The 26862-nt window shown below is 41.4% G+C and overlaps 1 protein-coding gene across 2 annotated transcripts; it reads left to right on the top strand.

Moving 5' to 3' along the window:
* LOC116575868 (dimethylaniline monooxygenase [N-oxide-forming] 3) lies at window positions 1–25932 on the top strand. 2 transcript variants are annotated; one of them, XM_032317477.1, is made up of 9 exons: window positions 1–124; window positions 1499–1636; window positions 9962–10150; window positions 13451–13613; window positions 13859–14001; window positions 17443–17642; window positions 20628–20983; window positions 23526–23598; window positions 24315–25932. In XM_032317477.1, exons 2-9 carry the CDS (start codon window positions 1505–1507, stop codon window positions 24655–24657), a joined length of 1599 nt encoding a protein of 532 aa, XP_032173368.1. In that variant the 5' UTR covers window positions 1–124; window positions 1499–1504; the 3' UTR covers window positions 24658–25932. The 2 variants fall into 2 exon arrangements, with proteins under 2 accessions (XP_032173368.1, XP_032173367.1); XM_032317476.1 differs by having other exon boundaries at window positions 18–112.
* Window positions 25933–26862: the final 930 nt, after the last annotated feature.

The following is a 26862-nucleotide window of genomic DNA, read 5'->3' on the forward strand; positions in this document are numbered from 1 at the left end:
AGCAGTTCCTCCCATTTTCCAATAATTTTCATGGAGTGCTGGCCCAGGGAAAACATTTTCCTTCCCAACTGCCCAAACGACTTGAACCGGACGTAAACATACAGAAGGGAAGATAAAGAAAAAGGTAGAAAAGGGGAAAAGGATGATATTATAATGGGTTGAGAGGGAGGAGGGGCATGGGAAGGGAATCTATAGTTCCTACCAAACGCGGTCAGAATGAGAACGACATAGAATTCAGGCAGATCTTTTTTTCCCTGAGAAGTAAGGGACAAGTTCTTGTCATCCAAGTCTATTTCACTACATATTTAGGTGCTTTTGCCTAAAAAGAAAAAAAAATAGAAATAATAGTAAGGCCTAAAGATAGTGTCAGAAACAGGAAAAGATCAGGAAATCTAATTTTTAAAAAAGAGAATGGAGGTGGAAGGGGCAGCGAGTGGAAAGAAGTTTTTAGAGAAGAGACAGACTTTTCTTTTTAATTGAGAAGATGAAGAACATTGTAGGGAGGAATGGGGTGATTGCTGCTATGCTGAAATGCGGACATGCCCTGACCTTGCTCCTCATTGGGTCTCGTGTCAAAGAGAAGAAATAAATGTGTGTGAGCACGTACACGTGCGTATTTGTTTCTTCATCCATATACACATATGTGTTTGCGGGTATTGTGTGCATATGTGCTTTAGTTGTGAATCTCCTTTTCGTACTCATATTCACTCTCTCTGGTAGAAAATCAATGATGAAAGGCCAAAAGCAAAAAAGATAAATACGTATGTCGGACCATCCGTCTCTTAATTTGAGGAGTTGACTAAATACAAAGTGCTGCTTTTTTGGAAAAAAAAAAAAATTCTCTTTAGAAATCAGAGAGAGAGGTGCCTGGGTGGCTCAGTGGGTTAAGCCTCTGCCTTCAGCTCAGGTCGTGATCCCAAGGTTCTGGGATCGAGTCCCGCATCAGGCTCTCTGCTCAGCGGGGAGCCTGCTTCCCCCTCTCTCTCTGCCTGCCTCTCTGCCTACTTGAGGTCTCTGTCTGTCAAATAAATAAATAAAATCTTTAAAAAAAAAAAAAATCAGAGAAAAAGGAAAATGTAGTTAGATTAGTAAAAAGAGTTCTGATCTATTTTTTAATATTGCTTTGTCAGTGCAAAAATAAAGGTTTTTAAAGATTTATTTATTTATTTGTTTATTTGAGAGAGAGAGGGAGTGCTCCAGTGGGGGGTGGGCAAAGGAAGAGGGAGAGAGAGAGAATCTCAAACAGACTCCCTGCTGAGCACAGAGCTCAATCCCACAACCCATGAGATCATGACCTTAACCAAAATCAGGAAGGGGACACTTAACCAACTGAGCCACCCAGGTGCCCCCAAAGTTTCTAAGTAAGCCAAAGAATGATATAAAAAAAGGAGAAGAAGAAGGAGGAGGAGGAGGAGGAGAAGTAGTAGTAGTAGTAGTAGTAGTAGTAGTAGTTTTCAGCAATACTGTTGCTAGTAATATTCTTTGGGCCTTTGCACAGGCAACCATGGGGAAGAGAGTGGCCATCATCGGAGCTGGTGTCAGTGGGTTAGCCTCCATCAGAAGCTGTCTGGAAGAGGGGCTGGAGCCCACCTGCTTTGAGAGGAGTGAAGATGTTGGGGGCCTGTGGAAATTCTCGGTGAGTGGGACATCAGTGCAGCAGACCAGGAAGTGAGGTGTGACGTATGTGAGAACACACTGCAGAAGCACAAGCCTCCAAACCAGATTCCACGCGGTTATAGCCCCTCTTAGGTTAGAATCTACAAAGCACAGGAGCAGGTTGGAAAGTAAGTTGCTTGCTCACTTCAGAAGTAAATGAGATAGTGAGCTAGTTTTGTAGGTTCTATGTACAGAATTCACTGCTGGTAAACCATTAATAATTGAGCCACTTCTGGGAATGAAGTTCAAGGGCAAATATTGGTTAGGCTTATGTAATGTAACTATACGAGTTACTCATTTAAAAAACAGAGTTGTTCTCATTGTTTTGTTGAGGTTAACCAAAGGTCCACTTAATGACTACGGGTTTTAAGGTTTCAGGCGCTATTTGGCCTTACAAAAACCATATAATTAATGATACTGCCAAAGGAGGAACCAAGAAGAAGGTACACTGATTTGAAGTTCTTCAATGTCGTTTAGTCTCTGTGCATTCATAATAATGACTCTGTCGGCAGACAGGCCTTCATGCAACCATTAAACCACTTCCTCTGTTGCCTGACAACCACATCAGCAGGTGTGAGGGGCTTGCCTGTGCCCCAGCTCCCTCACTGTCCCCCACCTGAGGAACACTGCATGGCTAAGCCTACCCCATTCGTCGTCTTCTTCTTCTGATAGACCATTCATATATGCAAATTTGGGAGGAGCAATAACCCTTTTTAAGCTACCATTTCCTCCTCAAGTGCAAAATAAGTATTATGTTTTATACCTCAATAAGATTGAATTTAAGGAGACAATATCTGTGACAACTCTTTAAATATTATGAAGACATGAGAATATGGCTATTTTTCTGGACTGTAAAGAATTCTTGAAACTGCTCAACATCTTGCATGATGTCGTAGAGCCTGACTGTGTTGCTGAAATGTGCTGACAGGGCTTCAGGTGAGCACTCGGTTGATTCTTAGGGCTCTTCCAGTGAACGCTTTCTGTATGCCTAACACTGTTTCCCATTGAATTAAATTTTTACAACAATCCTATAAGGGAAGTATGAGTTTTGACAAATGAATCTGAAGCCTTAAATAGAAAAAAAAGTAGTAAACGGCTGGTAAGTGACAAAGACAAGATCCTGATTCGAGCTGGTCTGTCCCTCCAGCCTGAATGTTTAACTCCTCGGTAAACTGCCGGGTGCCATTCTGGTATGTGGCCTATCGAACTAGCAGGATTTCCACAGGAATCTTGGCCAGTCCCCGTATTTAGACTCACTTTGCGGAACGTTGTTGGCGGTAGGGATTGCCCATACAGCTCTCGAGAGCAGCTACATATCCTGCTGCTCAGGAAAGACTTTGACATTTGAACCTGGCATCATAGATTGATGATGTCCTCAGCTGCAAACATATGCTTCTCTAAAAAAAAAAAATAGACAGACACCCCAGAGGTGGAACTGAGACCCAGAGGCTGAAGCCTTGAGACACAGAAGATCATTCTTAAGCCTTGAACCCTGATAATGCTCACCCTACTAGATTTCAGAATTGGGACTGTTAACAGCTTTCTTCCTTCCGTTCTCTCCCTTTTGGCTTGGGAGCATCTATAACTGGCACCCAACACCTGTCTCCTTGCTGTCCTTTAGTAGAGAAGAATTTGTGTGCTAGTCCACAGGTCCACAGACGGAGAGGCATTGTGGCCCAGAAAGGTCATACCCAGAGTCTCATTCATACCTGATTTGGGTAATTAAGATGATACAGCTTGGGACTTTTGAGCTGGTGATGTAGAGATGAGATTCGGGTCTTGCTCTGATACTGCAATGGATTGAGATTTGGAGGTGAAGAGATGGGGTGAATGTATTTTGCATGTGGAATAGATGTGAATCTTTAGGGGCCAATGGCCTATGGTAGGCTGAACAATTGAACAATGGTCCCCCCCATAGGTACCAGGCCCTAATCCCTGGAACTCACAAATGTTCCTAATAAGGAAAACTAAGATATGATTAAGTTAAGAATCTTGAGATGGTGAAATTCTATATTATGTGGTGTGCTAAAAATGTCATAGCATGTATGCTTTTAATAAGAAGCAGAGGGAGACTTGACACCCAGAGATAGAAGGGGAAAGATAATGTGATCACTTCGGCAGAAAGAGAGATTTGAAGATGCTCTGACTGTTCTGACCTCCATCTTCAAGAAGGAGGAAGAGGCCATTAGCCAAGGGATGCAAGTGGCCTCTGGGCACTGAGAAGGCCAAGGAATGCTGGCATCCACCAGGAGCTGGAAGGAAACAGAAATGAATTTTCCCCTAGACTCTCCGGAATGAATGCAGCCCAGTGAAACACCTTGATTTCAGCCCAGTGATACTGATTTCTGACTACTGGCTTCTGGAATTCTCAGAAAATAGATTCCTGCTGTTTTAAGCCGTTAGGTTTGTGTTAACTTATTACAGTACCCAGGAAACTAATACACTGGTTACTCAGAGTTTCCTAATCACCTCTGTGAGAGGGTCCGCACCGCAGGTGGTGGCATAACTTCCCCTATTTCTCAAACACCACTAGGAGCCTACGCTGTATGCCTAGAATTCACATTATGGGATTATATTGTAAAATCCTGTTAATTTTGAATTTTCATTACCTTTGGTTTCTAAAGTCAACACTTTACATTCTCTCAGCATTTTTCCCCCTTTGAGAGGTATCCAAAAATTTCTTAAGTGTGAAAAAATAAAGGTGCGGATCATTCACCACTATGGCTGTTTCCTGTCGCACCTCCCTGTGCCCTCCTAGTTCTCATGTGCAACACTAATCTAAAGCCAGAATGATGTATTTCCCTCACCTGTTTTGATCACTGAGAAAATAAAGTACTTTAGGAGTAGGCCACGGGTCAGAGGGAAATGTCTCTTTTTCCCAGGAGATCCCAGAACAATACATCAATAAAGTGTCCGGATTTGGGCCCAAAGTTTCATGAATAATCCTCTTTTTTCTGGGCGAATAACCCTTTGTTCACCTCCCCTGATTTTATTCCACCCTTAGGATCAATTTGTTTCTTAATGTGTAATCTCTACCAAGCTTTCTAACCTCACCCAAACCCACAAATCACAAAATTACTAGACAAAAATAAATTGTTTTTATATATTTTAGAGTTAGCAAACTGGCTCTTTTTGTACTGCAGCTAATCTATTCTATTTTTTTTTAAAGATTTTATTTATTTATATGACAGATAGAGATCACAAGTAGGCTGAGAGGCAGGCAGAGAGAGAGAGGAGGAAGCAGGCTCCCTGCGGAGCAGAGAGCCCGATGTGGGGCTCGATCCCGGGACCCTGGAATCATGACCGGAGCCGAAGGCAGAGGTTTAACCCACTGAGCCACCCCGGTGCCCCTAATCTATTCTATTTTATCTATGCAGTTTTTTAGATTTTAATTTAACATTTTAAAATCATGATACTTTACATAAAAATCTAGAGATCTGTCTTCTTTGAAAAATCAGAAGATCATCCAACACTGTATTTCCCCTTACTCAAAGTAATAACTGGCCTCTTTTAAACTAAATTTAAATTCTCTGTTTCATTATTTTCATTTTTGGCCCATTTCCTCATTTCTTGTAACTTTCTCTGCACCTATAGAATGTGTTACGTACAAACAGCAATCCTTTAAATTACATGGAACAAAAGTCACAGCCATTTACAGAATCTTTCATCTCCTTCTTCATATGGTTTTATGATCTTTTTTGTTTAAACAAGCCTTCATGTTTATATTGTTAGAATCGTGTAAATACTGGTCACTGTGGAACCACTCAGTGGATTCTGATTACATTTTCTTCCTTGAACAACTTTTATTTGCACTGGAGTTAGTAATTGCCTTGTATGCTTTGTTTAACCTTACAAATACTATCTATAATTCATCCTCCAAGCTCTCCCTCGAATTATGGTTCTCTTCTCAATAGGTTTAAACACACTGGCTGGTCCATCTGCTTAATTCTTCTTTTAACTGTCTCTTAAAGATAGTTCTTCTGCTTGTCTTCCTTCTCCAGTAAGGGCTGCATCACTGCTGCAGGGATAACCCTCTTTTTTGGAGCCCTTATTATACTATTATTTCGTTTAGTCTCTCCTTTTAGTAGATTACATTCAGACTACATCCTCTAGTCGTTCTCTGAGAAGTTATACATGTGAAAAAAAAAAAAGACTTTAGACCTTGTCTGTCTTATTACATCATTGTTAGATCTGGATTCTTATTTGATTAGACCGAGGCTTAGCTTTGGGCTTTCTTTGGTCTGTTACACCCGTCATCATTCATCTATGTTCAGTCTTCTAAGATGTTCTCGCTGGGTTTTGTTTGTTCTTACTTTTCTTTCTTTTTTTACTTCCCTTGTGGCTTCATACCTCTGATACTTTTACGGTCGTTTTAATAAAGACTTGGGTGAAAGAAGAGTTAAATACATCTATATGATGAAGTTCTAGAACCTAGGTGAGGTTCAATGGGCTGAGGTCCAGAGCCAATGACCAAGAAAGAATTCTTGAGACATCTTTGGTGCAAAATGATGGTTTATTAAAGCACGGGAACAGGACCCGTGGGCAGGAAGAACAGCTGCCCCGGGTTGTGAGGGCTGGCAGGTTCTGTACCCTACGGTTGGGGAAGGTGAGGGGAAGGGAGGTTTCAACGGAGTTTTCGTATGTTAAAGAGGGCCTACAAGGTGCCAAGATATCCGAGGCCTTGCCCTTGTGGCTTGATCCACGTCGTCTTTAGGCCAGCCATTAACATCAAGATAGTTGGGAGATTCTTGGTGGGGGTCACAATCCTGCTATCAGTCGTCTTTGTTAGTGAGATTTAGGTTTAGAAGAGGTTTAACTATATTTACATTCCCTTCTACCTCCGCCGCCTCCAGTTTTGTTTATCGTCGGGAGGGAGACAGTAGGGCTTGAGGAACAGTTATTTGCCTCTGGAAATTTGTGCTATTGATAAGGTCAGAGGTGCCTGAGGAATGCTACACATATTACTGAGGGGGAGTGGATGGAGAGGCGGTGCAAGGTACCAGCTTTTTTTTTTTTAATTAAATTTATTTCTTTTCAGCATAGCAGTATTCATTATTTTTGCACCACACCCAGTGCTCCATGCAATCTGTGCCCTCTGTAATATCCACCACCTGGTACCCCAACCTCCCACCCCCCGCCACTTCAAACCCCTCAGATTGTTTTTCAGAGTCCATAGTCTCTCATGGTTCACCTCCCCTTCCAATTTCCCCCAACTCCCTTCTCCTCTCTAACACCCCTTGTCCTCCATGCTATTTGTTATGCTCCACAAATAAGTGAAACCATATGATCATTGACTCTCTCTGCTTGACTTATTTCACTCAGCATAATCTCTTCCAGTCCCGTCCATGTTGCTACAAAAGTTGGGTATTCATCCTTTTTGATGGAGGCATAATACTCCATAGTAAGGTATCAGCTTTTGCTTTGTCTTCAGCCAACCTCCTGCTCCCTCATCATATATAATTGGTCATGTTTAATCGGAAGCTCGGATTACTTTTCTAACCAGAAAAGAATAAATCTACTTCCATTAAACAAGCAGGGTTTTGTTCTTTGTTGACCACTCCCTCCAAAAAAATTATATTTAAAAATGCAATTATTGACTCTATAGTCATTCCCTAATGAACTTTCTACCTGATCAACTAAGGATCAGTCTATAAATATGGGCTCTGAGAGGCACTATGTAACACTGAGTAGGAACAGTAAGATGTCCATCATTGTTTAAATTGTTTTAAAAAAAAGAAAAAGAGCAAGTCACAGATGATGTATTTAATTATGCTGCAGCTCCGTCCTCAGCAATCAGGACTTTGGGGGCCTAAGAAAATCTGCAGATCAATCAAGACTGATATCCTGGAGCAGCCAGTTGCAAAACTACCTCAAACCTTTCTCAAAGATTAGTATCATTCTTACTTTACCTCCCTTGGTGTAATATTATATAATTTTCCCCAACCGTGGCTTTCTCACTTCTGCCCTTGTATTAGTTTTCTAAGTCTGCATAACAAATTACTGCAAACCGACCAACTCATAACAACACCCATTTATAACTCTCAGTTATGTAGGTCAAGAAACACAGCGTAGTTCAGCTTCCTCACTTTAAGGCCTCACAAGGCCAAAACCAAGGCGTGGCTGGGCTGGGCTGGGCTCTTACCTAGAGGCACTAGAGAAGAACCTGCTTCCAAGTTCACACAGGGTGGTGGCTAAACTCAGTGTCTTGCTGATGTCAGGCTAAGGTCTCTGTTTCCTTGCTGGCTACAAACGGGGGTTTCTCTCATCTTCTCTCATGATCTCCTTGTGAGTTCTTGATCTTTTGCAATCCTTTTTATCCATAAATACATACTAGACTACTAATGCTCAGGTCACTCTTTTGTGTCTAACACAAATAGGACAACAGATAAATATCCAAAATTACATAGGGAGGAGCATAAAAGCATTCCAAGACAAAAGAAGTACCCCCAATTGGCACAGCTTAATCTCCAAATATCTTTTGGATCAAAACTCAGTCTATCAGATCCTCTCAACCCCTGAATTTTTCCAAGATTGTATCTAAACTTATGGAGAAAAAGGACTTATATGACCTTGGGGTGGAGGAAAGCCCAAGTTTCTCAAATTCAAACACAGATTCTGGGACTATTCTCTGGCCCCTCTAGTCTCTTGGTGCCCCTGTTGTATTTGTTATCATTCATGCTTATCCTTTAGGAATCTTAAATTGAAGACGATAGTTGATGAACTTGGAGACTGTCCTCTCTTAGCTTAGAGGCCAAATGACCTTGCTGATTAAACGCTACTTGCCTCCTATGAGCCTCCCCAAGATCCAGTTTTCCCATTAAGTTCCTGAACCAAGTAGGCCGCTCTCCAGCCTTCTCCTAAAACACCACTTAGCCCCCTCCATGGCAACTCTCTGGTAGATGACCTTCTACAAGTCTCAGATAATTACCATGTTTCTATGGAGCTAATAAAACATTGTACATTAATAAAGATAAAAAAAATTTTTTTTATTTCTGCATTTCTATTGGGAGCAAGTGGAGCTCCCTGTTTTGCTCGAACTAAATGTGTTCAAGAGAGCTAAGCTACGATCCTGCCTCTTCCTAATCACTGCTCCTGGACTCCTCTGTGGCAACTTCCCCCTACCAAGGTTGGTCCAGGGCGAGTCTTTAAGATAAGTGATATCTTATCAAAATCTCCAATGTGAAAACAGAAGCTCCCCTGCCCTCAGTGTTTTACATGAGGTATGTTAATCTTGACATTTCAGCCCAAAGAAGAAACGTGAAGACCCGGGTGATTTACCCCCACCCTCTTTCCTGCCTCTATTCCCCTTTCTCCCACCCGGTCCTCCAAACGTCACCCTTCCATTTCTTTTAAATCATTGCTTTTCAAACTAGAAATTAGGACCTATTAGGGTGTTATGAAATAAAGTAATGAATCGATCTACATTTTTAAATGGGAAGGATAGAACATATTAGAATGCAGCTCAAATAGTTAGGTATGATTTATTCATAAAACTTGTGTGTGTGTGTGTGTGTGCATGTACTGTGTTGCAATATAAAATACATTACTAACTATAGGTTGTGGCCAAAAACATTTGAAAAACACTATTATAAATGTACCTTAAGTCCTCTCTGCCCTAGGTACGTAAGAAAATATTATGTTCTAATTCACCAGAACTACCTCATGATACGCTAAAGAAGATTTTTTTTTTTACTGTGGTGAGCATACCTCAATAAATATTTATCATGTAACCATTTTAAAGTGTGTAGTTCTGTGGCATTAAGCATAAACTTAATGTTGTACATTGTTGTACAATCATACCATCCTCCAAGTTCAGAACATTTTACAGTCCTCCCAAACTAAAACTCTGCCCATTAGACAATAACTCCCCTTCTTCCTAGCCGCAGGCAACCACCACTCTTTCTGTCTCTGTGAATTGGATAACTCTGGATATCTCATATAAGTGGAATCATGCAGTATTTATCCTTTTGTGACTGGCCCATTTCACTTAGCATAATGTCCTCAAAGTTAATCCATATCATCACATATATTAGATTTTTTCCCTTCAATTTGTTATATATTCCTAAAAAGGCTTAATGAAATTCAAAATTTGTTTCCCTTAGAAAAAATGTTAAGAAAGATATATTCGTCCATATTCTAAGTTTCTTTGATTAGCATCAAACTGTTTAAGTAAAGTTAATTTATTCCTCATCTTACTGAATTAACTTATGGGTAAAGGTGAGTGATAATTATTTGGAGCTGGAACTGACCATGGGAAGTTCACCCATTGACAAACTCTCTTCCATTTGAAACGATACATTTACAGGACCATGCAGAGGAAGGCAGAGCCAGCATTTACCAGTCTGTCTTTACCAACTCTTCCAAAGAGATGATGTGTTTCCCAGACTTCCCATATCCTGATGACTTCCCCAACTTTATGCACAACAGCAAGCTCCAGGAATACATCACTGCATTTTCCAAAGAAAAGAAGCTCCTGAGATACATACAATTTAAGGTAAGAGGCTATCAAAAGCATAGTCTGAGGCATAACTATGAGGAATTCTATATTTATTAGCAGATTCTTATTTGTTCCTTTCAGTATTTCTTCCTTATTGCCAACATTTTTAATATTGTGGTCCCCTGACCCTAGATTCAGAGAATACATTGGAAATTTATAAAATACCACATATTCAGTTCTAAGTTATTAACTTAGAAATCAATAAGAAATAAATAAATGTAAAATAGTCATGAATTTATAAATTAAAAACTCTTTTTTTCTGAACAATTTATGGCTCAAAGAAGAAACTGCAATGGAAATCTTTATATCTGAATGATAAATTCTACATATCAGTACTTGTGGGAAGCATAAAGACCAAAACTTTCATGAAGATTACAAGCTTAAATACTTATTTAGAAAATAAGAAAGTTTCAAAAACAAGATAAGGAAATTAGGAAAATAAAAGTGGAATAAACCCAAAGGAACATAGAATGAACAAGATAATAAAAAGAAATTAATGAAATAGAAAAGCATAATAAGAATAGAGAGTTCATCTTTTCAAAAGGAAAAATTAGATAAAAAGCTGACAATTTGAGGAAAAAGGAACAAAGATGCAAATAAATAATACTAGAAATGAAAAAAATGGGTAAAACTGATGTGGGTGAAATAAAAAATGTAACAGGAATACTATAAAAGTGTTTGCCAAATAAGGTTTAAATTGGTTACAGTTAAAATCTTTTTTTTTTTTAAACTTGCCAAAACTCACACAGAAAGAAGTAGAAAGTCTGAATAGGTCTTTTGGAACTTAGAATTCTTTTGAATCAGAAACTAAAATTTTTCCCATTAAGAAAAGTTTCCACAGGTAATTCCAAATTTGCAACAAACAAATTATTTCAATATTTTATAGACCCCAGATACTAAAAATCAAAGTGTGACTTCCAAACGTATTCTATGACATTATAACCTTGACATCAAAAGCAAACAAAAAGAATAGGAAATAAGAAAATTCAGACATAGTTCCCTCATGAATGTCAGTGGAAAAAATTCAAAAATGAATCCAACAAAATATTTTAAAAAATGAACCATCTTCACTGAGTTGAGTTTGGGCTAAGAATACAGAATATTTCAATATCACGAAATATAAATATGTAATTTAGTGCAAAACCCTGTCAAAGGAAGAAAACAATACATTTACTAACTTCTGAAAAGGCATTAGATAAAATTTAACATCCATTTAACATTTAATGAAAGAAATTAATGAAATAAACTACCTAAAAGAAAAGCAAAGAAAAGAAAAAAGAAAGTGAACTCTCACCAGACTAAGATTAGAAGGGAATTTTCTTGATCCATAGAAACATATTATCTTAAATCTGCACTGCTCAATGCGGTAGCCACTAGCCAAAAACTGAGATGTGCTGTAAGCTTAAGGTACTGGATCTCAAAATCTTCAGCAGACGAATGGATAAAGAAGATGTGGTCCATAAATACTATGGAGTATGATGCCTCCATCAGAAAGGATGAATACCCAACTTTTGTATCAACATGGATGGGACTGGAGTGAAATAAGTCAGGCAGAGAGAGTCAATTCTCATACGGTTTCACTTACTTGTGGAGCACAAGGAAATGTGGAGGACATTAGTAGAAGGAAAGGAAAAGTGAAGGTTGGGGGGGACTCGGAGAGGGAGACAAACCGTGAGAGAATGTGGTCTCTGAGAAACGAACAGAGTTTTGGAGGGGAAAGGGAGGGGGGTTGGGTGAGCCTGGTGGTGGGTATTAAGGAGGGCACGTATTGCATGGAGCATTGGGTGTGGTGTATAAATAATGAATCTAGGAACACTGAAAAAATAAAATAAAATTTAACATAATAGTAATAATAATAATAATTAACATAAAAATGTCAGGGAAATTGGTAGTATACAAGATCAAGATATAAAAGTCAATTGCATTTCTGTAAGCCAGCAGCCAAAAACCAGAAACTATAATCCAAAAAGGAACCATTTATCATAATATAAATAAATGCAAAATCCTAGACTTATTCTAAATAAATGATATGTAAGACTTTATGGATTCATAAGTGCTTATTTTATTATATTTCATAAGTAACAGGCATTATACAAATCTGTGTACTGTGTACACTTCACACTGTGTTTAATCAGTATGAAATGCTATACATAATAAAATTTATAAGAATGACTTGTACCAAACAGAGGTCCTTCTCCCAATACAATCAGAAGAGCTGAAAAAATATTTTTGACAAAAGAACATACCAAGCTACAGGCAGCTGTTCAGCTGTGAATAAATATTTACTGACAATCCAATCCAGTGAAACTCAGTATATGGGCCAAATAACATCAACATCTCCTGGGAGTGCATTAGAAATTCAAATTTTCGTATCCTACGCCAGATCTACTGGTTCAGAACATCTGGGACTGTGGCCTGGGAATCTGTACTTTAATAAGCTTTCCTGGTAGTTCTCATGCACACTAATTTGAGAACTCATTCTCTGAATATAGATGATGTCTTTCATTTAAGACAATAATATTAAAAATTAAAATAGCTAAAGAGATATGTCAAGAAGTAGTAATTGTTACTACAAAAATGACTGGCCACCAGATTACTTAGTACATGTGGTACACGCCACATGTAAGCTATGATTGAGTTCACGGTCACATCTCAAAGAGGGGAGTCACTCAGTACAAAACATACGGGCTATGCCCAAGAAGATATGTGAGGATAAAAATGTATATTTACCTGGGCACCTGGGTGGCTCAGTCAGTTAAGCATCTGCCTTCAGCTCAGGTCATGATCCCAAGGTCCTGGGACTGAGCCCCACGGCCAGCTCCCCACTCAGCAGGGAGCCTGCTCCTCTCTCCACCATGCCCCACTCATGTTCTCTCTCTCTCTCAAATAATCAAATAAAATCACAAAAATATATATTTACCATTTGATATTTTGATTTTTTAATTTTAAATTTGTAATATGTATTTTTTAAATTTTTTTATGTTTCAGTTATGACTTAGAACTAGAGAAGGAGAGAGAGAGAGCGCATGAGCAGGGTAAGGGGCAGAGGGAGAAGCAGACTCGTGGCTGAGCAGGGAGCCCGAGGCAGGGTTCAATCCTGGGACTCCAGGATTCTGACCTGAGCTGAAGGAACGGGCCTAACCGATTGAGCCACCCAGGCGCCCCCATAATATGTATGTTAATAATGGATGATTTTTCCTAAGGCACTGTTGAGGACTTTTTCCATACTATTTTGTCAAGTTGGTGTCAAATGTACCTGCTAGCATGGAAAAGGCAATCTTTCTATATTTCTTTCAGACCCTTGTATCGGGTATAAATAAACGTCCTGATTTCTCAGTCACTGGTCAATGGGAGGTTACCACCGAAAGAGATGGTAAAAAAGAATCAGCCGTCTTTGATGCTGTGTTGATTTGTTCTGGACACCATGTGTACCCCAACCTACCAAAACAGTCCTTTCCAGGTAAGGCTGAAATTTAGTCTGCCGTCTACACTCTGGCATGAGGGAATATCTTCACAGTATTTTTTTATATATTCAAAAGTACAGATTGAATTAAAGCATGCTTCTGTTATTACATGGAATATATCCGGACTGTTAAAGTTCCATATTCTTTTAACTGCATTCACCCACACGTCTTTTACAACAGTTTTTTTTTTTTTTTTTAAATGGAAACCAGATGATCCCTATGTTTCCCACTTTTCACTCAGGACTAAAACTTTTTAAAGGCAAATGCTTCCACAGCCGGGATTATAAGGAGCCAGGAATATTCAAGGGGAAGCGAATCCTGGTGATGGGCCTGGGGAATTCAGGCTGTGATATTGCCACGGAACTCAGTCACACAGCTGAACAGGTACCGTTTCTCAGGTAGTCAGGAGCTGTCTCTGACGGAACGGAGACAGCTACCATTTGGAAGGTGTGATAAGGAACTAGGGAGGGGGTAGTGGTGGGCAGGGTTCTTGACTGGAAGACGAAGCAGTTTCGTACATCGCAGGTTCCCTCCATAACAGGTGAGGTTTCGGTTTGGTTTTTAGTTTTTGTTTAGATTTATTTATCGATTTGAGAGGGGATGTGTGTGCAAGCAGGGATAGAAGCAGAGGGAGAGGGAGAGAATGTCAAGCAGAATCCCTGAGATCATGACCTGAGCCAAAATCAAGAGTCCGGCTGACTGAGCCACCCAGGCGCCCCAAGTGAGGTTTTTTTTTTTGTTTTTTTTTTTAAGATTTTATTTATTTATTTGACAGAGAGAGATCACAAGTAGGCAGAGAGGCAGGCAGAGAGAGAGAGGAGGAAGCAGGCTCCCCGCTGAGCAGAGAGCCCGATGCGGGACTCGATCCCAGGACCCTGAGACCATGACCTGAGCCGAAGGCAGCGGCTTAACCCACTGAGCCACCCAGGCGCCCCCCAAGTGAGGTTTTAAATGGTTTGGTGTGACAAAGGTAGAATACCACCAAGGAGTGATGTCATTCAACAATCTTCTTTGGGACAATTTGGTATCTAACGTGTCAGCAATGCCTCTGACACGAGTGTGGATTTAGGGTTAAGATTATGACTCTGACACTCTTGAGTTTAATACATCAATCCCTCTGACTGTTAGTTTTCTCACAAAGATAAATAAAGCAGATAGAATTCGAACCTACATTTTGAGCTTGGTAAGCAGCCAAAGCATTTACATCTGATGTCAGCAAGAGAGCTCTACGTTCATTCACTCACGCATACGGTCGTCCCATACTTATTTGCTGAGCGCCTACTGTGTGCCGCACTGGCTTGAGCGCTGGATAGAAAGCGGAGAATAAAACAGACGCGATGCCCGCCCTGAACGCAGAGTCTAGTGTAACATATAGATAGTAAATAAGTAAATGCACGAATAACGTGAAAATTGTGAAAAGTGCTAGTAAAAAACAAGGAAAAGCGTGGATAAGGGCCTCAGACAAGCAGGTGGGAAGGCCCTTTCCAGCTGATGGCATTTAAGTTCAGAGCAAAAAGTTGAGAAAAGGGTTCAGTGTCAGAAGAGGACTCCAGGAAGAAGGTCTTGAAGCAGGAAGAAGCTTAGAGTCTCAAGAAACGGAGACAAGACCCCTTCGTGGCAATACATCGGGTCTGGAAAAGAATGGTAGAAGGAGAGGCTGTAGAGGAAATGGAGAAGAGGAGAGACAGGGCCCACAGGGGGAAGGGAAGGAGTTTGAGAAACGGCACCTGCTAGTGGGAAGATTCTTTAGGACCGACTGCCCAGAAGCCCACATATAGGAGTTCTATCTCTAGAGGCTATGCCTACTGACATCACCCTGGGCATCTGCGACACAGGTCCATTTTATTTTTTTTTAATTAAATTATTTATTTTCAGAAAAACAGTATTCATTATTTTTGCACCACACCCAGTGCTCCATGCAATCCGTGCGCTCCTTAATACCCACCACCTGGTACCCCAACCTCCCACCCCCCGCCCCTTCAAAACCCTCATTTTAAATGACGGTAATACCATCAGTGAAGCCAGGCGATCAGGACGGGACAAATGGCATAACAACATGTTCCTGTCTACTGTTCAAAGCACTGTCGGAGACAACATAGAGACACAAAGAAGTCAACTCTCTGCCCCTCTCATCAAGGAACTTAAAATCTACTTGGAAAAATAATACATGGGTAGGACGTAAATTAAACCTAACCTCAAGAGTTAAGCAGAAAGTCTAACAACAGTACAAGAGCTGCCCCTGGAACAAGGGACGCCCAGGTGATGCTCCAGGAACGTGAGGTTCTGATTCCGGAACTGCGGGCCTCACAGAGGGGGGAGACCTGAACCAGGCCTTGAAGGATATCCATGAGTCGTACGGTTGCGGAGGAGACGAAGAGTGCTCTTAAAAGGGAGAACGGCCTTCAGGACAGTGTGGAGACCGGAATGAGGACAGCATGGTCCACCTCGTGGTTCGTCGTGCTGGAACGGAGATGGGTCACAGCAGCAGTTGGTGGAATGCCTACGCTACTCCAGTGCTCGGGTGTAAACGCGCTCCTTCGATTGTGGGAAGAAAGTACGCTGGATTTTATTATGCCCATTTTACAGAAAAGATAACTGAGGACTAGACATGTCCATTGTCTTCTTGAAAGTACGGGGGAAATTAATGAAGTGTTAGAGGACTGAACGTCAGACCTGATTCCAAGGAACAGAGTAGCTACAGGACCTGAAGACGGGAGTCAGGTTATGTCGTATATTTTAAGGGACTGAATGACTCGCTAAAGAATTTGAATTTCTTTACAAATGATGGTAAATCACCTCAGCTTCGGGAGCTAAGGAAAGATATCATGAGGCCATAGTTTTAAGAGATTCATCCATTAGCTGTATATATGATAAACTAGCAGAAAGCAAGGCCAATTTCAGGGGCTCTCAGCAGTTTGATTCCCTAGTCTCTCCTTTTTGGCTTCCTTTATAGCTAAACATAATACATACATACTTTGAAATAGCATTATATATAAAAATTCTTTTTTTAAAATGCCTGAAAACCTATACCCTTAGGGATTATCATGATAGAAGGGGAGGGAAGGAACACATTCTCCGCATCAGGTGGGGGTGGTCCTACCACATGGTAAGCACACTGCGTTAAATTCACGCAGGTCCTGGCGGGTACTTCTTATCTCCATTTTACCGATAAGGGAACCGAATATTAGAGAAGTTCAAGAAATTTTCCCCAAACCAGATAATTAGTAAGTAGTAGAGCCAGGATTTGAGCCTATAATACTCTGATGCCAAATTTCTTGCATTCTCTTGGGATGGGGAAAGGGATTTTAAGTCAAAACACCATTTTGGGGGGGGTCATAATTGCTTGATTGTAAACAATGATCATCACATATGCACTAAAGGAAATGCGGTGAAAATTCAGTTATTGGTCACCTCCAGAAGGGTGCTTGGTCCAAGGATGTGGACTGGAGTGTAGCAAGTTTATTTGGGAGTGCTTTGGGATGAGTACCTCTGAGGCAAGGGAAGGAAGTTACCCTCTACCCTACTCCAAAGCTGTCCTTCCGGATTGTCCCAAGTTGGAGTGAGAGTTTGGACTTTCATATCCCTGCATCAAACAAACCCTGAAGACAGGGAATCCGGAAAGAGAACAAGACTTTGGGGAAGGCCTTCCCTTTTCAACCAAAGCAACTCTCAAAGAGGGCTAATGGCTGATGGTGGCCTTCTGGCAACACTCCCAGTAGCTGCTGTGATAACTCCATTCCAAAAGTCAGATCTGAGGGACATACCACAGTACCCACTGTAGATGATCACTACTTAATGGTTAAATTGCTGGGCTTTTGTTTTAAGGTCATCATCAGTTCCAGAAGTGGCTCCTGGGTGATGAGCCGGGTCTGGGATGACGGCTATCCATGGGACATGGTGTTTATCACCCGGTTTGAAACCTTCCTCAAGAACAACTTGCCGACAGCCATCTCCGACTGGTGGTACATGAAGCAGATGAACGCGAGATTCAAGCATGAGAACTACGGCTTGATGCCTTTAAACGGGTAACGCCGAGTTAAATACGACATGCCTGCCAACTTTTATTGCAGTGTCAGCATCTCACAGTGTGTGTTGAAACTCCCGAACCAATCAAAATAACATTAGTGAAATAACCGCGCCTCACATTTCAGGGGATGAAGAACTGCGAAAATGCGGCGTGATTTCTTGTTTCACATCCTTGTTACCAGATTTGCACAGCTGGAAAATTATATAATGAGTCAGGAATGAGCGCCTTAAGCAAATATAGTAATAGTTAGGTTTTAAGCACTTAGTGTGACTCCGCAAGGCTCTGACATGCCTCATCTTATCCTCAGAACAACTATGGGGAGGTCTCTATTATAATCCCCATTTTAAAGATGAGAAAACTGAGGTTCAATGTACTGAATGAATTCACCAAAGTCCCACAGTCAGAAGGCAGAAGCAATATTCACGATGAACCCAGATCTGCTGACTCCAGACCCCTCACTCTTAACCACCTTGTTTACTGCCTCTCACTTCATGGCAAAGTTCAGTTCAGCAAAGCAGGACTTTTCCTGCTATGCTCTCATCACCTGCCCTTAACTGAAATGTGCAACAACATCTATACCTTCAGCTTCCTCCTCACTCGTTCCTATAATATCCCCCTAGACATATCGCTCAGACACATAAGAAATTACTTTGATGTGTGTTGAAAAATCCAAATTATAAACTGTTTACATCAAAGTTAACTTACTCAACAAATATTTAAACATTATTATGTGTCAGGTCCTATGTAAAGCCCTGTGAATACAGCTGTGAACAAAACACAGAAAATCCTTGTCTTCGTGAGCTTACCTTCTCGTAGTAGGAAACAGACAAGAGACAAGTGGCAGGAGATCACATACTGATGTGTTCTCTGGAGAAAGAACAAAACAGGCAGATGTAATGGGGGTGGGGGGGGGTGCTGCTAGCATCCCCAGAGACGGCCTTCCTGAGAGGGAGACTTTTAGGCAAATTCCTGAAGGAGCTGAAGGAATGAGCCAGGAGGATGTCCGGGGGAAAATATCCCAGAGGAAACGGTTCGTTCGCTGCCTCTTCAGGGCCATGACTGGAATGTTCAATGGCCTTCTCTCCCTGAGGAGAGGGGGATGGTGAGAGCAGCAGGAGATGAAACAAAAAGACATCAAAATGGCCAGATGGCATTGGGCCTGGTAAGCCCTCGTAAGGACTCTGGCTTCTACTTCGAATGCAATGGGAAGCCAGAGCAGGCACCTGAGCAAGCCAGGGACAAGATCCAAGTTAATCCGAAGAAATCACTCTGGCACGGTGGTCATCACTCAGTGGATAGGGGTAGGTCAAGGAAGGAAGTGAAAAGACTAGGTACCAGACTATTGTCAAAAACCCAGATGACAGAAGTTGGTGACAGGGACTAGGACTGTTAGCAGCAAATGCTCAGCAGTGGTCAGATTTGGGATATATCTTAAAGGTAAACCCAAGCAGGACTTCCTGTTAGATTGGATAACAGATGTGAGAACAAGAAAGAAGTCAGAGATACCTTCCAGACTTTTGACCCGAGCGAGGATGCCAGGATGGAGTTGACAGTTACTGGGATGTGGAAGACCACAGGGGGAGTGAAATTTAGTCTTAAATATATCAAAGTCGGAATGCCAATTAGTCATCATTATAAAAGAATGTTGAGTAGCCTGGGGATACAGAAGACAGAAGGGAGAGTGAAACCATAGTTTAAAAAGGTGGATTCGCCAGAGTAGAGATAGTACTTTAAGCAATGAAACCAGATGACATCTCTTAAAGGATGAATGTAGGTGAAGAAGAAGAAAGGTCTGAGGGCTGAAGTCCTGGGGTATGTGCTCGTACAGAGGTCAGGAAGAGAAGGAGAATTCAGTAGGAGACACTAAGACAGAATAACAGATGGGTAGGAAAGGAATCACGAGAGAGAGGAGTGATGACCTGGAAGCAAAATGAAAACAGTGTTTCAAGAAGGAGGAAACCATCAACTGGGAAACCCTGCGGGTAAGCTGCGTAAAATGAGAAGTGACAGTGGATCATACCATCAGGCAGTCTGACCATCCTGGTGGCCTTAACAAGAGCGTTTCCAGGTGGCAGTGGGGCCAAAAGCCTGATGGCAGTGGGTTTAAGATAAATGGCAGGTAATTCTTACAGTTGAATCCAGCCTTTTTCCAACCAGGATTCCACCCCATCCCACTGTTTGACTCGGTTTTGTCCCAGGCAGACTCTCCCTGTGGCTCTCTCTCTCAGCTCCCAGAGTAACATAAGACCAAAGCCTTTTTCTTCAGTGTTACTCACTTTCACCCCAAAGTTCAGATTTATTGACACTCACTAAATAATGCGGGACAAAAAATAATAAAAAATTTTCCTTTTCAGACTTCCACCAACCAAAGATTTGAATTGGGCCCCTCCTCCTTCTGGCCTGTGTAAATCCCTGGCACTGCCTCCCTCACCTGACTTGTGTCTTTGTCAGCAAGGGGCTCACACCCAACCCCACCAGAGAGCTCAGGCCAGATCTTTGTATTATTTTGGTTTCCCAATGGCCCGAGATGGGCATGACAGCTACTGTCATTCCAGATGAGAAAGATGAGGCAAGAGAAACCGAGAAACTCTAATTCGAATGAGGTTCACAGTTAATAAGAATTGAAGAAAAAAAAATCCAAAAGCCCAGCTAAGTACCCAGATTTAGGATCTTTCCTGGTACATCTTTAACAGGGGAGAGGGCGTGGGTGCTGATTCTGGGATCTGGAGGTTTGAAGGGGAGAGAAAGATCATGGGTAGTAGAGAACGGATCAGGAAAAGGAGCTTGTCTTACTTCACAATACTGCCTTACTTCAGTTTTGTTTTTCAAAACTGAAAAGTTGAAAGTTGGTGAGACTCCATGGCACAAGGGAAAAAGCTTGGGTAGTTTTCTTCTTCCTTATTAGTTGGTTATTAATTATTATGGAGCAGAAAAACGAAGAGGAAATGTACTGTTCTAACAGTGGTCTCTATTTTCCATACAGAACCCTGAGGAAAGAACCTGTGTTTAATGATCAACTCCCAGCTTGCATTCTGTGCGGCACGGTGTCCATTAAGCCGAATGTGAGAGAATTCACTGAGACTTCAGCCATTTTTGAGGATGGCACGGTGTTTGAGGCCATCGATTGTGTCATTTTTGCAACAGGCTATAGTTATGACTACCCCTTCCTTGATGAGTCCATCATTAAGTGCAAAAACAATGAGGTCACCTTGTTTAAAGGCATTTTCCCTCCTAAACTGGAGAAGCCAACCATGGCAGTGATTGGTTTTGTCCAGTCCCTTGGGGCTACCATTCCCACAGCTGACCTGCAAGCCCGCTGGGCAGTACAAGTAATAAAAGGTAAGTAGACTAAGAAGGTCATTGATGGGGAAGAGGGATGTCAATAAGAATGCCTTTGAGTCTTTGTGAAAACAATAATAACAACGGGAAAGTCCTAGGTCCTATCGAGTTTTGAATGTATAATTCTATACTTTTGGTACTATCTTCTAAAAGCTTTTAAAAATAGATCACATTGGATTATCATATGCAATAGCACAAGATATTATTCAAGAAGTATTTTGTGATTCATAACTCCTTAGAGCTGTAAAATCTTATTAACCTTGAGAACACTAGAGCTTCTGGTCTTAAATGTATGACAATTCTATAAAATTATTATTTCAAAACTCAATAGAATGACCTTGTTTGAAAGGTTAATAAGAGATGTTTCCAAGCCAATATCCAGCCAACTTCAAATATTCACAGTCATGGAAAAAATTGTGATTGCTGGAAAGTCAGTGTCGTTTCTGCTCTGTCTTCCTCCCTGTCATGTGTCAGGTAAGAACAAGCAGTGGATCCTTAGAAGCAGAAAGTACTAGGAGTAGCAGATCATCAGTCTCTAAGGTAGAGGAATACTGAGAGTCTGTATTAAGAAAATAGTGAGATAAGTCAAGCAGAGAGAGTCAATCATCCTACGGTTTCACTGACTTGTGGAGCATAAGGAATAATACGGAGGACACGGGGAGCTGGAGAGGAGAAGGGAGTTGGGGGAAATCGGAGGGGGAGACGAACTAAGACAGACTGTGGACTCTGAGAAACAAACTAAGGGTTTTGGGGGGGGGGGTTGGGTGAGCCTGGTGGTAGGTATTAAGGAGGGCATGTACTGCATGGAGAACTGAGTGTAGTGCATAAGCAATGAATTTTGGAACACTGAAAAAATTTAAAATTAAATTAAATTTTAAAAAAAGAAAATAGTAGTAACAACAACAGCAAACTCGACTGAGGTCAGGAAAGGAAAATGGGCAGCATTCTCCAACAGAAGTTACAAGGCTCAAACCTTAATTCATATTAAGGTTCGAATGCAGTTACATGAAGATTCAAATCAGAAGACAAAAGTCCATGGTTGTAGAACAAAAAAAGGTGTCAAAGTTTAATGTGCAAAGTTTGTTTGGTCCTAGAAAAGGGAGCTTAGCAGGTCTACTCCCTTTGAAATCATATGTAAGGCTTCGGTCCTACCTGACTTGCTGGGATTTAAGTGTTCTTTCATACAGGAAGTTGGAGACTGCCACTTTGTGGCTGAGACCCGCTTCATCCGCAGGCCGTCACCAATATCATGCCAGCAGCATACATCAGTGATCGCTTTAAATCTCCTCCACACTTTCCTCCAAGTCAGAGATGTGCTGCACCACACAGCAACAGGCAGGAAGGTGGTGGCATGAAGCTCCACTCAGAAAAAAGTGAGCTTAGGGTTCAGGCTCAGGGAGACTGACATTACAGGGTCAGACACCTACTCTGCGGGGATCATTGTAACTTGGGCTCTGAAGAAAGGAGACAAGGCAGAGACCAAATGATAGAGAACTGATATTCAAAGCAAAGACTCAGCCTTAGAGGAAATGAGTGATAAGGCGAATAATTCAATATGGGGAAATATAAATGCCAGAACAGAGGGGCCAGATACAGGCACCCCCTGGCAGGAGCTGGTGGGCTAGTGAGCACAAGCACTTCCTTCTTGATCTGACTTTCTGCCCAGGGACAGGACAAGGTCCAGGGTTTGGAACACGGCCATGCCTACCTGCAAAGGCTGTTCAGGTGACCCAGCCTGAGAGGACCGTGGGAACGAGGAGTTAGGCCACCGCCGTAGGTCCTGAGCCACCAGATCTGCGATTTCTAGTCTTCTTCAAGGTGATCCCAAAATTGCCAAAGAAACCACCCTAAATTTCAAGTACCTCTGGGCACAAAAGCATGCTTTGGCATGGGTTTCAGAGAAGTCTGTAAACCTGTTTCAGAATAAGCCTGCTATCTGGGCAGTCGCAATCTGGAGCCGGTGTCTCGGGGCTCCCCCGAGTCCTCCGTGTCCTGAGCACGGCTCCTGTCTTCCGTCTCACCCAGGAACTGTTGGCTCTTCAGAGAGACAGTTGGGACCTGAATAGACTCTGCAACTTACCTGTTGGAAATTCCTTTTTCTGACAAAGTAGGGTAATTTCCTATGAATTTTTTTTCCTTAAATCTAAAATAGAGATGCTGATATAACTTTGGCTATAAGCTATTAGATAACATTTTTAAAATACAGCTGAGAGACTAGAACATAATCCTTAAAACTGATTTTAAACATTTGCTAACTGGTTTAAGAGCAAAGATACAAAGATACAGAGCTATTTGGTTCTGGGTTTTTAATTATGTCACGTTTCAGTTCTGAGAAAACTGGAAATGACTTACATGTTTCTCTCAAAATGACCACCTGTTGATTTGCTCAAGATTTTATTTTGCTAGGCAATGACCTGAAAAAATGGAAATACTAATGTGATACATAAATCCTTATTAAAAAGGAAAAATAGCAGGCTGATCTTATGCCAGACTTATTAACTATTATCATGCCTTTGCCCCTCTCTCCCCCACCTTTTTTTAGGAACTTGTACTTTGCCTTCCGTAACAGACATGATGAATGATATTGATAAAAAAAGAGGGAAAAAGCTCAAATGGTAAGAGCACCTATTGTGAAAAAGGTCTAGGGTTTCCATAGAAAAATCAGAACCCATGAATCCTTGTAACTCTCTTATTAGTCTTAAATGGTGCAGAGTGAGGTCTTTAAGGTGACAGCTCTGAGCAAATCCATCCACTCAGCAAGTATTTATGGAGGATTCCCTTGGCCCTGACACAGCCCTCAGTCCCGTTTCATCCCTCCATGGCTCCTGCAATATATGACAGAAAGAAGACCTAGAAAGGATTTGAAATCAGAGGAGTCTAGGAGCGCACGAACGTGGACTTCTGTTTTCCAGCCCATAAATCATCTAAGGTACAGAGGTTGCCGCCAACCAGATGGCTCTAAGGAACAGGACTCAGGAAATGAGAACAGTCAGGAGAACAGAGCTCTAGTCCTACTTCTGTCACTAACTAGCTCAGCGGCCATGAACGAGCTTCCTGAGTAAGAGATCATTTCCACTGGTGAACGGAGATGGAAAGGCCTTTCTCAGCTGCTGCATGGTATTGGAGAATGTCCAAATGAGATCAGCATGCAGGTCTCTTGGGAAAGGCTACAAAGTGCAGAATAAATAAGCGAGGTCCCCTTACCAACACAAGGGACCGACGTTGATTCCTTCTGATAAAAAGATGTGAGGCATTTTCCCTGTTTTTGTTCCTATAAAACTGGTACACAGAGCTTCGGAATCCACAGGCTTTTTCCTCTTCCCACCTCTAGGTTTGGCACCAGCGAGACGGTACAGACGGATTATATTACATATATGGATGAACTTGCCTCCTTCATCGGGGCAAAGCCCAACATCCCATGGCTGTTCCTCACAGATCCCAAACTGGCTGTGGAGGTGTTCTTTGGTCCTTGCAGCCCATACCAGTTTAGGCTGGTGGGCCCAGGCAAGTGGCCAGGAGCCAGACATGCCATCCTGACCCAGTGGGACAGGACCCTGAAGCCCATGAAGACGAGGGCTGCCGGGACCCCTCAGAAGCCTTGCTTGCTCTGCCGTTGGGCCAGGCTCCTCATTCTCCCTGCTCTGTTCATTGCTGTTTTCTTTGCATTGATCTAATTATCATTCGTCCCGGGCTTCTGAAAGTTACGGACCACACCCAGGAAGGAACTTTTCTATTTAAAAATTAAAAGTTTCACACCTCCTACTTTCTTACTCAACAGACATTAGTCAGTAAAACTGTACTATTTCCAGGCTTTTAAATAAGCCTCTTTAAGAATCATGCGATGATCTAAAGACAGCACTAATCATTTCTCTTTCGGTTCCACTAACATCTCATCATCACAATTACGCTCTTCACCTCTAATCTCAGTCGTCTCCTGAAACATTTTGACATGTTTCTTTTCTCCTTCAATCAAGGTTTGAAATACATACTTTAAATCTAAACAAAGAGCAAATTCAGCGGAATAGTTATGGGCATCCTCCGGCCACCCCTGCAAACCATTTTCAGGAGGATCAAGTAGAGAATTTGGTATTAATTCTATTTTTGTTCTACACCAAATCCTCCAGGCAGTGAGTCCTGATCCCTGGCCAAAGAGCAGAGCACGGAGGCCTGGTCGATAACGAAAGTTAACAAGAGTGAACTTATCATAGCTATATTCTCAGGACACAAGATTTCCAACATGTAGCAGCAAAACAATGTCAACAACAATGAGTAGAACATGAAATATGCCTTTTGGATGAATGAAATGTCTCAAATAAATAAACATTTAACCAAAAGCATTACCAAAATTGCTGCCTTTATTACCTGAACTTCTGGAGTAACAGCATAAATCTAAAGTTTGATTTTTGAAAGTATTATCACATTGTATAGTTAAACTTCTGATAGTTTAACATTTTTAAAGTTTGCCATTATAGAGCAGATAAAATAATCTGTCCTTGTCATCAGTCACCATACATGTTTACGTCGCCTATTTCTTATGATACCTTCACTTCTGAAGCCAGGGGAGCAGCAAGATACATATATGGGAAAGGAACAAAAGACCACATTTTTCTTTGTACTTTTCCTTCTCTTTTTTTCTTTTTTTTAATTCTCTTTACATTTTTTTCCTTTGGAGCTAAGATCTATCATGGATGTTGTTGTACACAATTTTAAATATTTCCCTTTCCCTAATTGTTTAAGATAACAAAGTAACATTCTGCTTTTAAGGGCTTCTCACAAGATGTGAAACATTCCCGAATGTTCCCAAGTGAAACAGAACTTTTCTTGAACTCCATGTGCTAGATGGAATCAGATAATGAGAAATTAATGATAGCCCATGGAGTTTATTTTGCTTGATGTTATCAATACTAGCACAGAAAATAAACTGCAGATGAAAATGGTACAATCCAATTTCTGTTATTTTTCCTCATGTGATTAAGTTTTTGTAAACACTGATTGACTCATAAAGGATATGATATTCTTCCTAAACTAATGTAGCCAACACATTCTCTTAATGATCCTATTCACATCATATTTCCATGCTAAATCGAACTACTGCCAATGTTTAGATTACTTCTACACATAACAGTAATGATTTTCAATCACTTGTTTTTATGTATTTTACTGACAGAACTAAATGTATATTTATACCTCAACAGACACACAATTTGGATAAAAAGATCTTTTCACTCGCAATGTCATCTCACAATTCTTACCAGAACTTCAAAGTGCATGGTCAGATATTAAAACTATACCCAAATAAAAATCAATTGTCTTTTTGCAGCAGACACAGCTACACTGACTAGCCTCAGAGCTGACCGGCATGATCGCAGGGTTGTTGACTGCACCATTTGCCAGGACGGGCAGCAGGGATCTGAGGCAGGCTCCTGAGGTCTCCAGCTCCTGACGCCAAGCAGTTGTTCTCAGCCAAATAGTAAGCCAAGCGTCAGTGTACAGATCTACCCGTCTTCTCGCTCCTCTGTTCCCTTCCCTTTCCTCTTCATCCTCCTCCTCTTCTAAGTAGCACTCTTCTTTCTCCCTTTCTCTAACTTCTTTGTCTTCCTTCTTCCCTTTTGTTCTTTCTTCTGCTTTCTCCTTCAGTAGGAGTGACTGGAGGAGGAATATTCACTTTAAAGGACTCTTGGATCTACCCCAAATGGTCTTTCAAGAAGTGAGCATATTGGGATGCTTGGGTGGCTCAGTGGCTTAAGTGTCTGCTTTTGGCTCAGGTCATGATCCCAGGGTCCTGGGAATCAAGTCCCACACTGGGCTCCTTGCTCAGTGGGGATCCTGCTTCTGCCTCCGCCTGCCCGCTCCCCCTACTTGTGTGCTCGCTCTCTCTC

Source organism: Mustela erminea, chromosome 17 (genome assembly GCF_009829155.1).
Source record: "Mustela erminea isolate mMusErm1 chromosome 17, mMusErm1.Pri, whole genome shotgun sequence".
Classification (NCBI taxonomy): domain Eukaryota; kingdom Metazoa; phylum Chordata; class Mammalia; order Carnivora; family Mustelidae; genus Mustela; species Mustela erminea.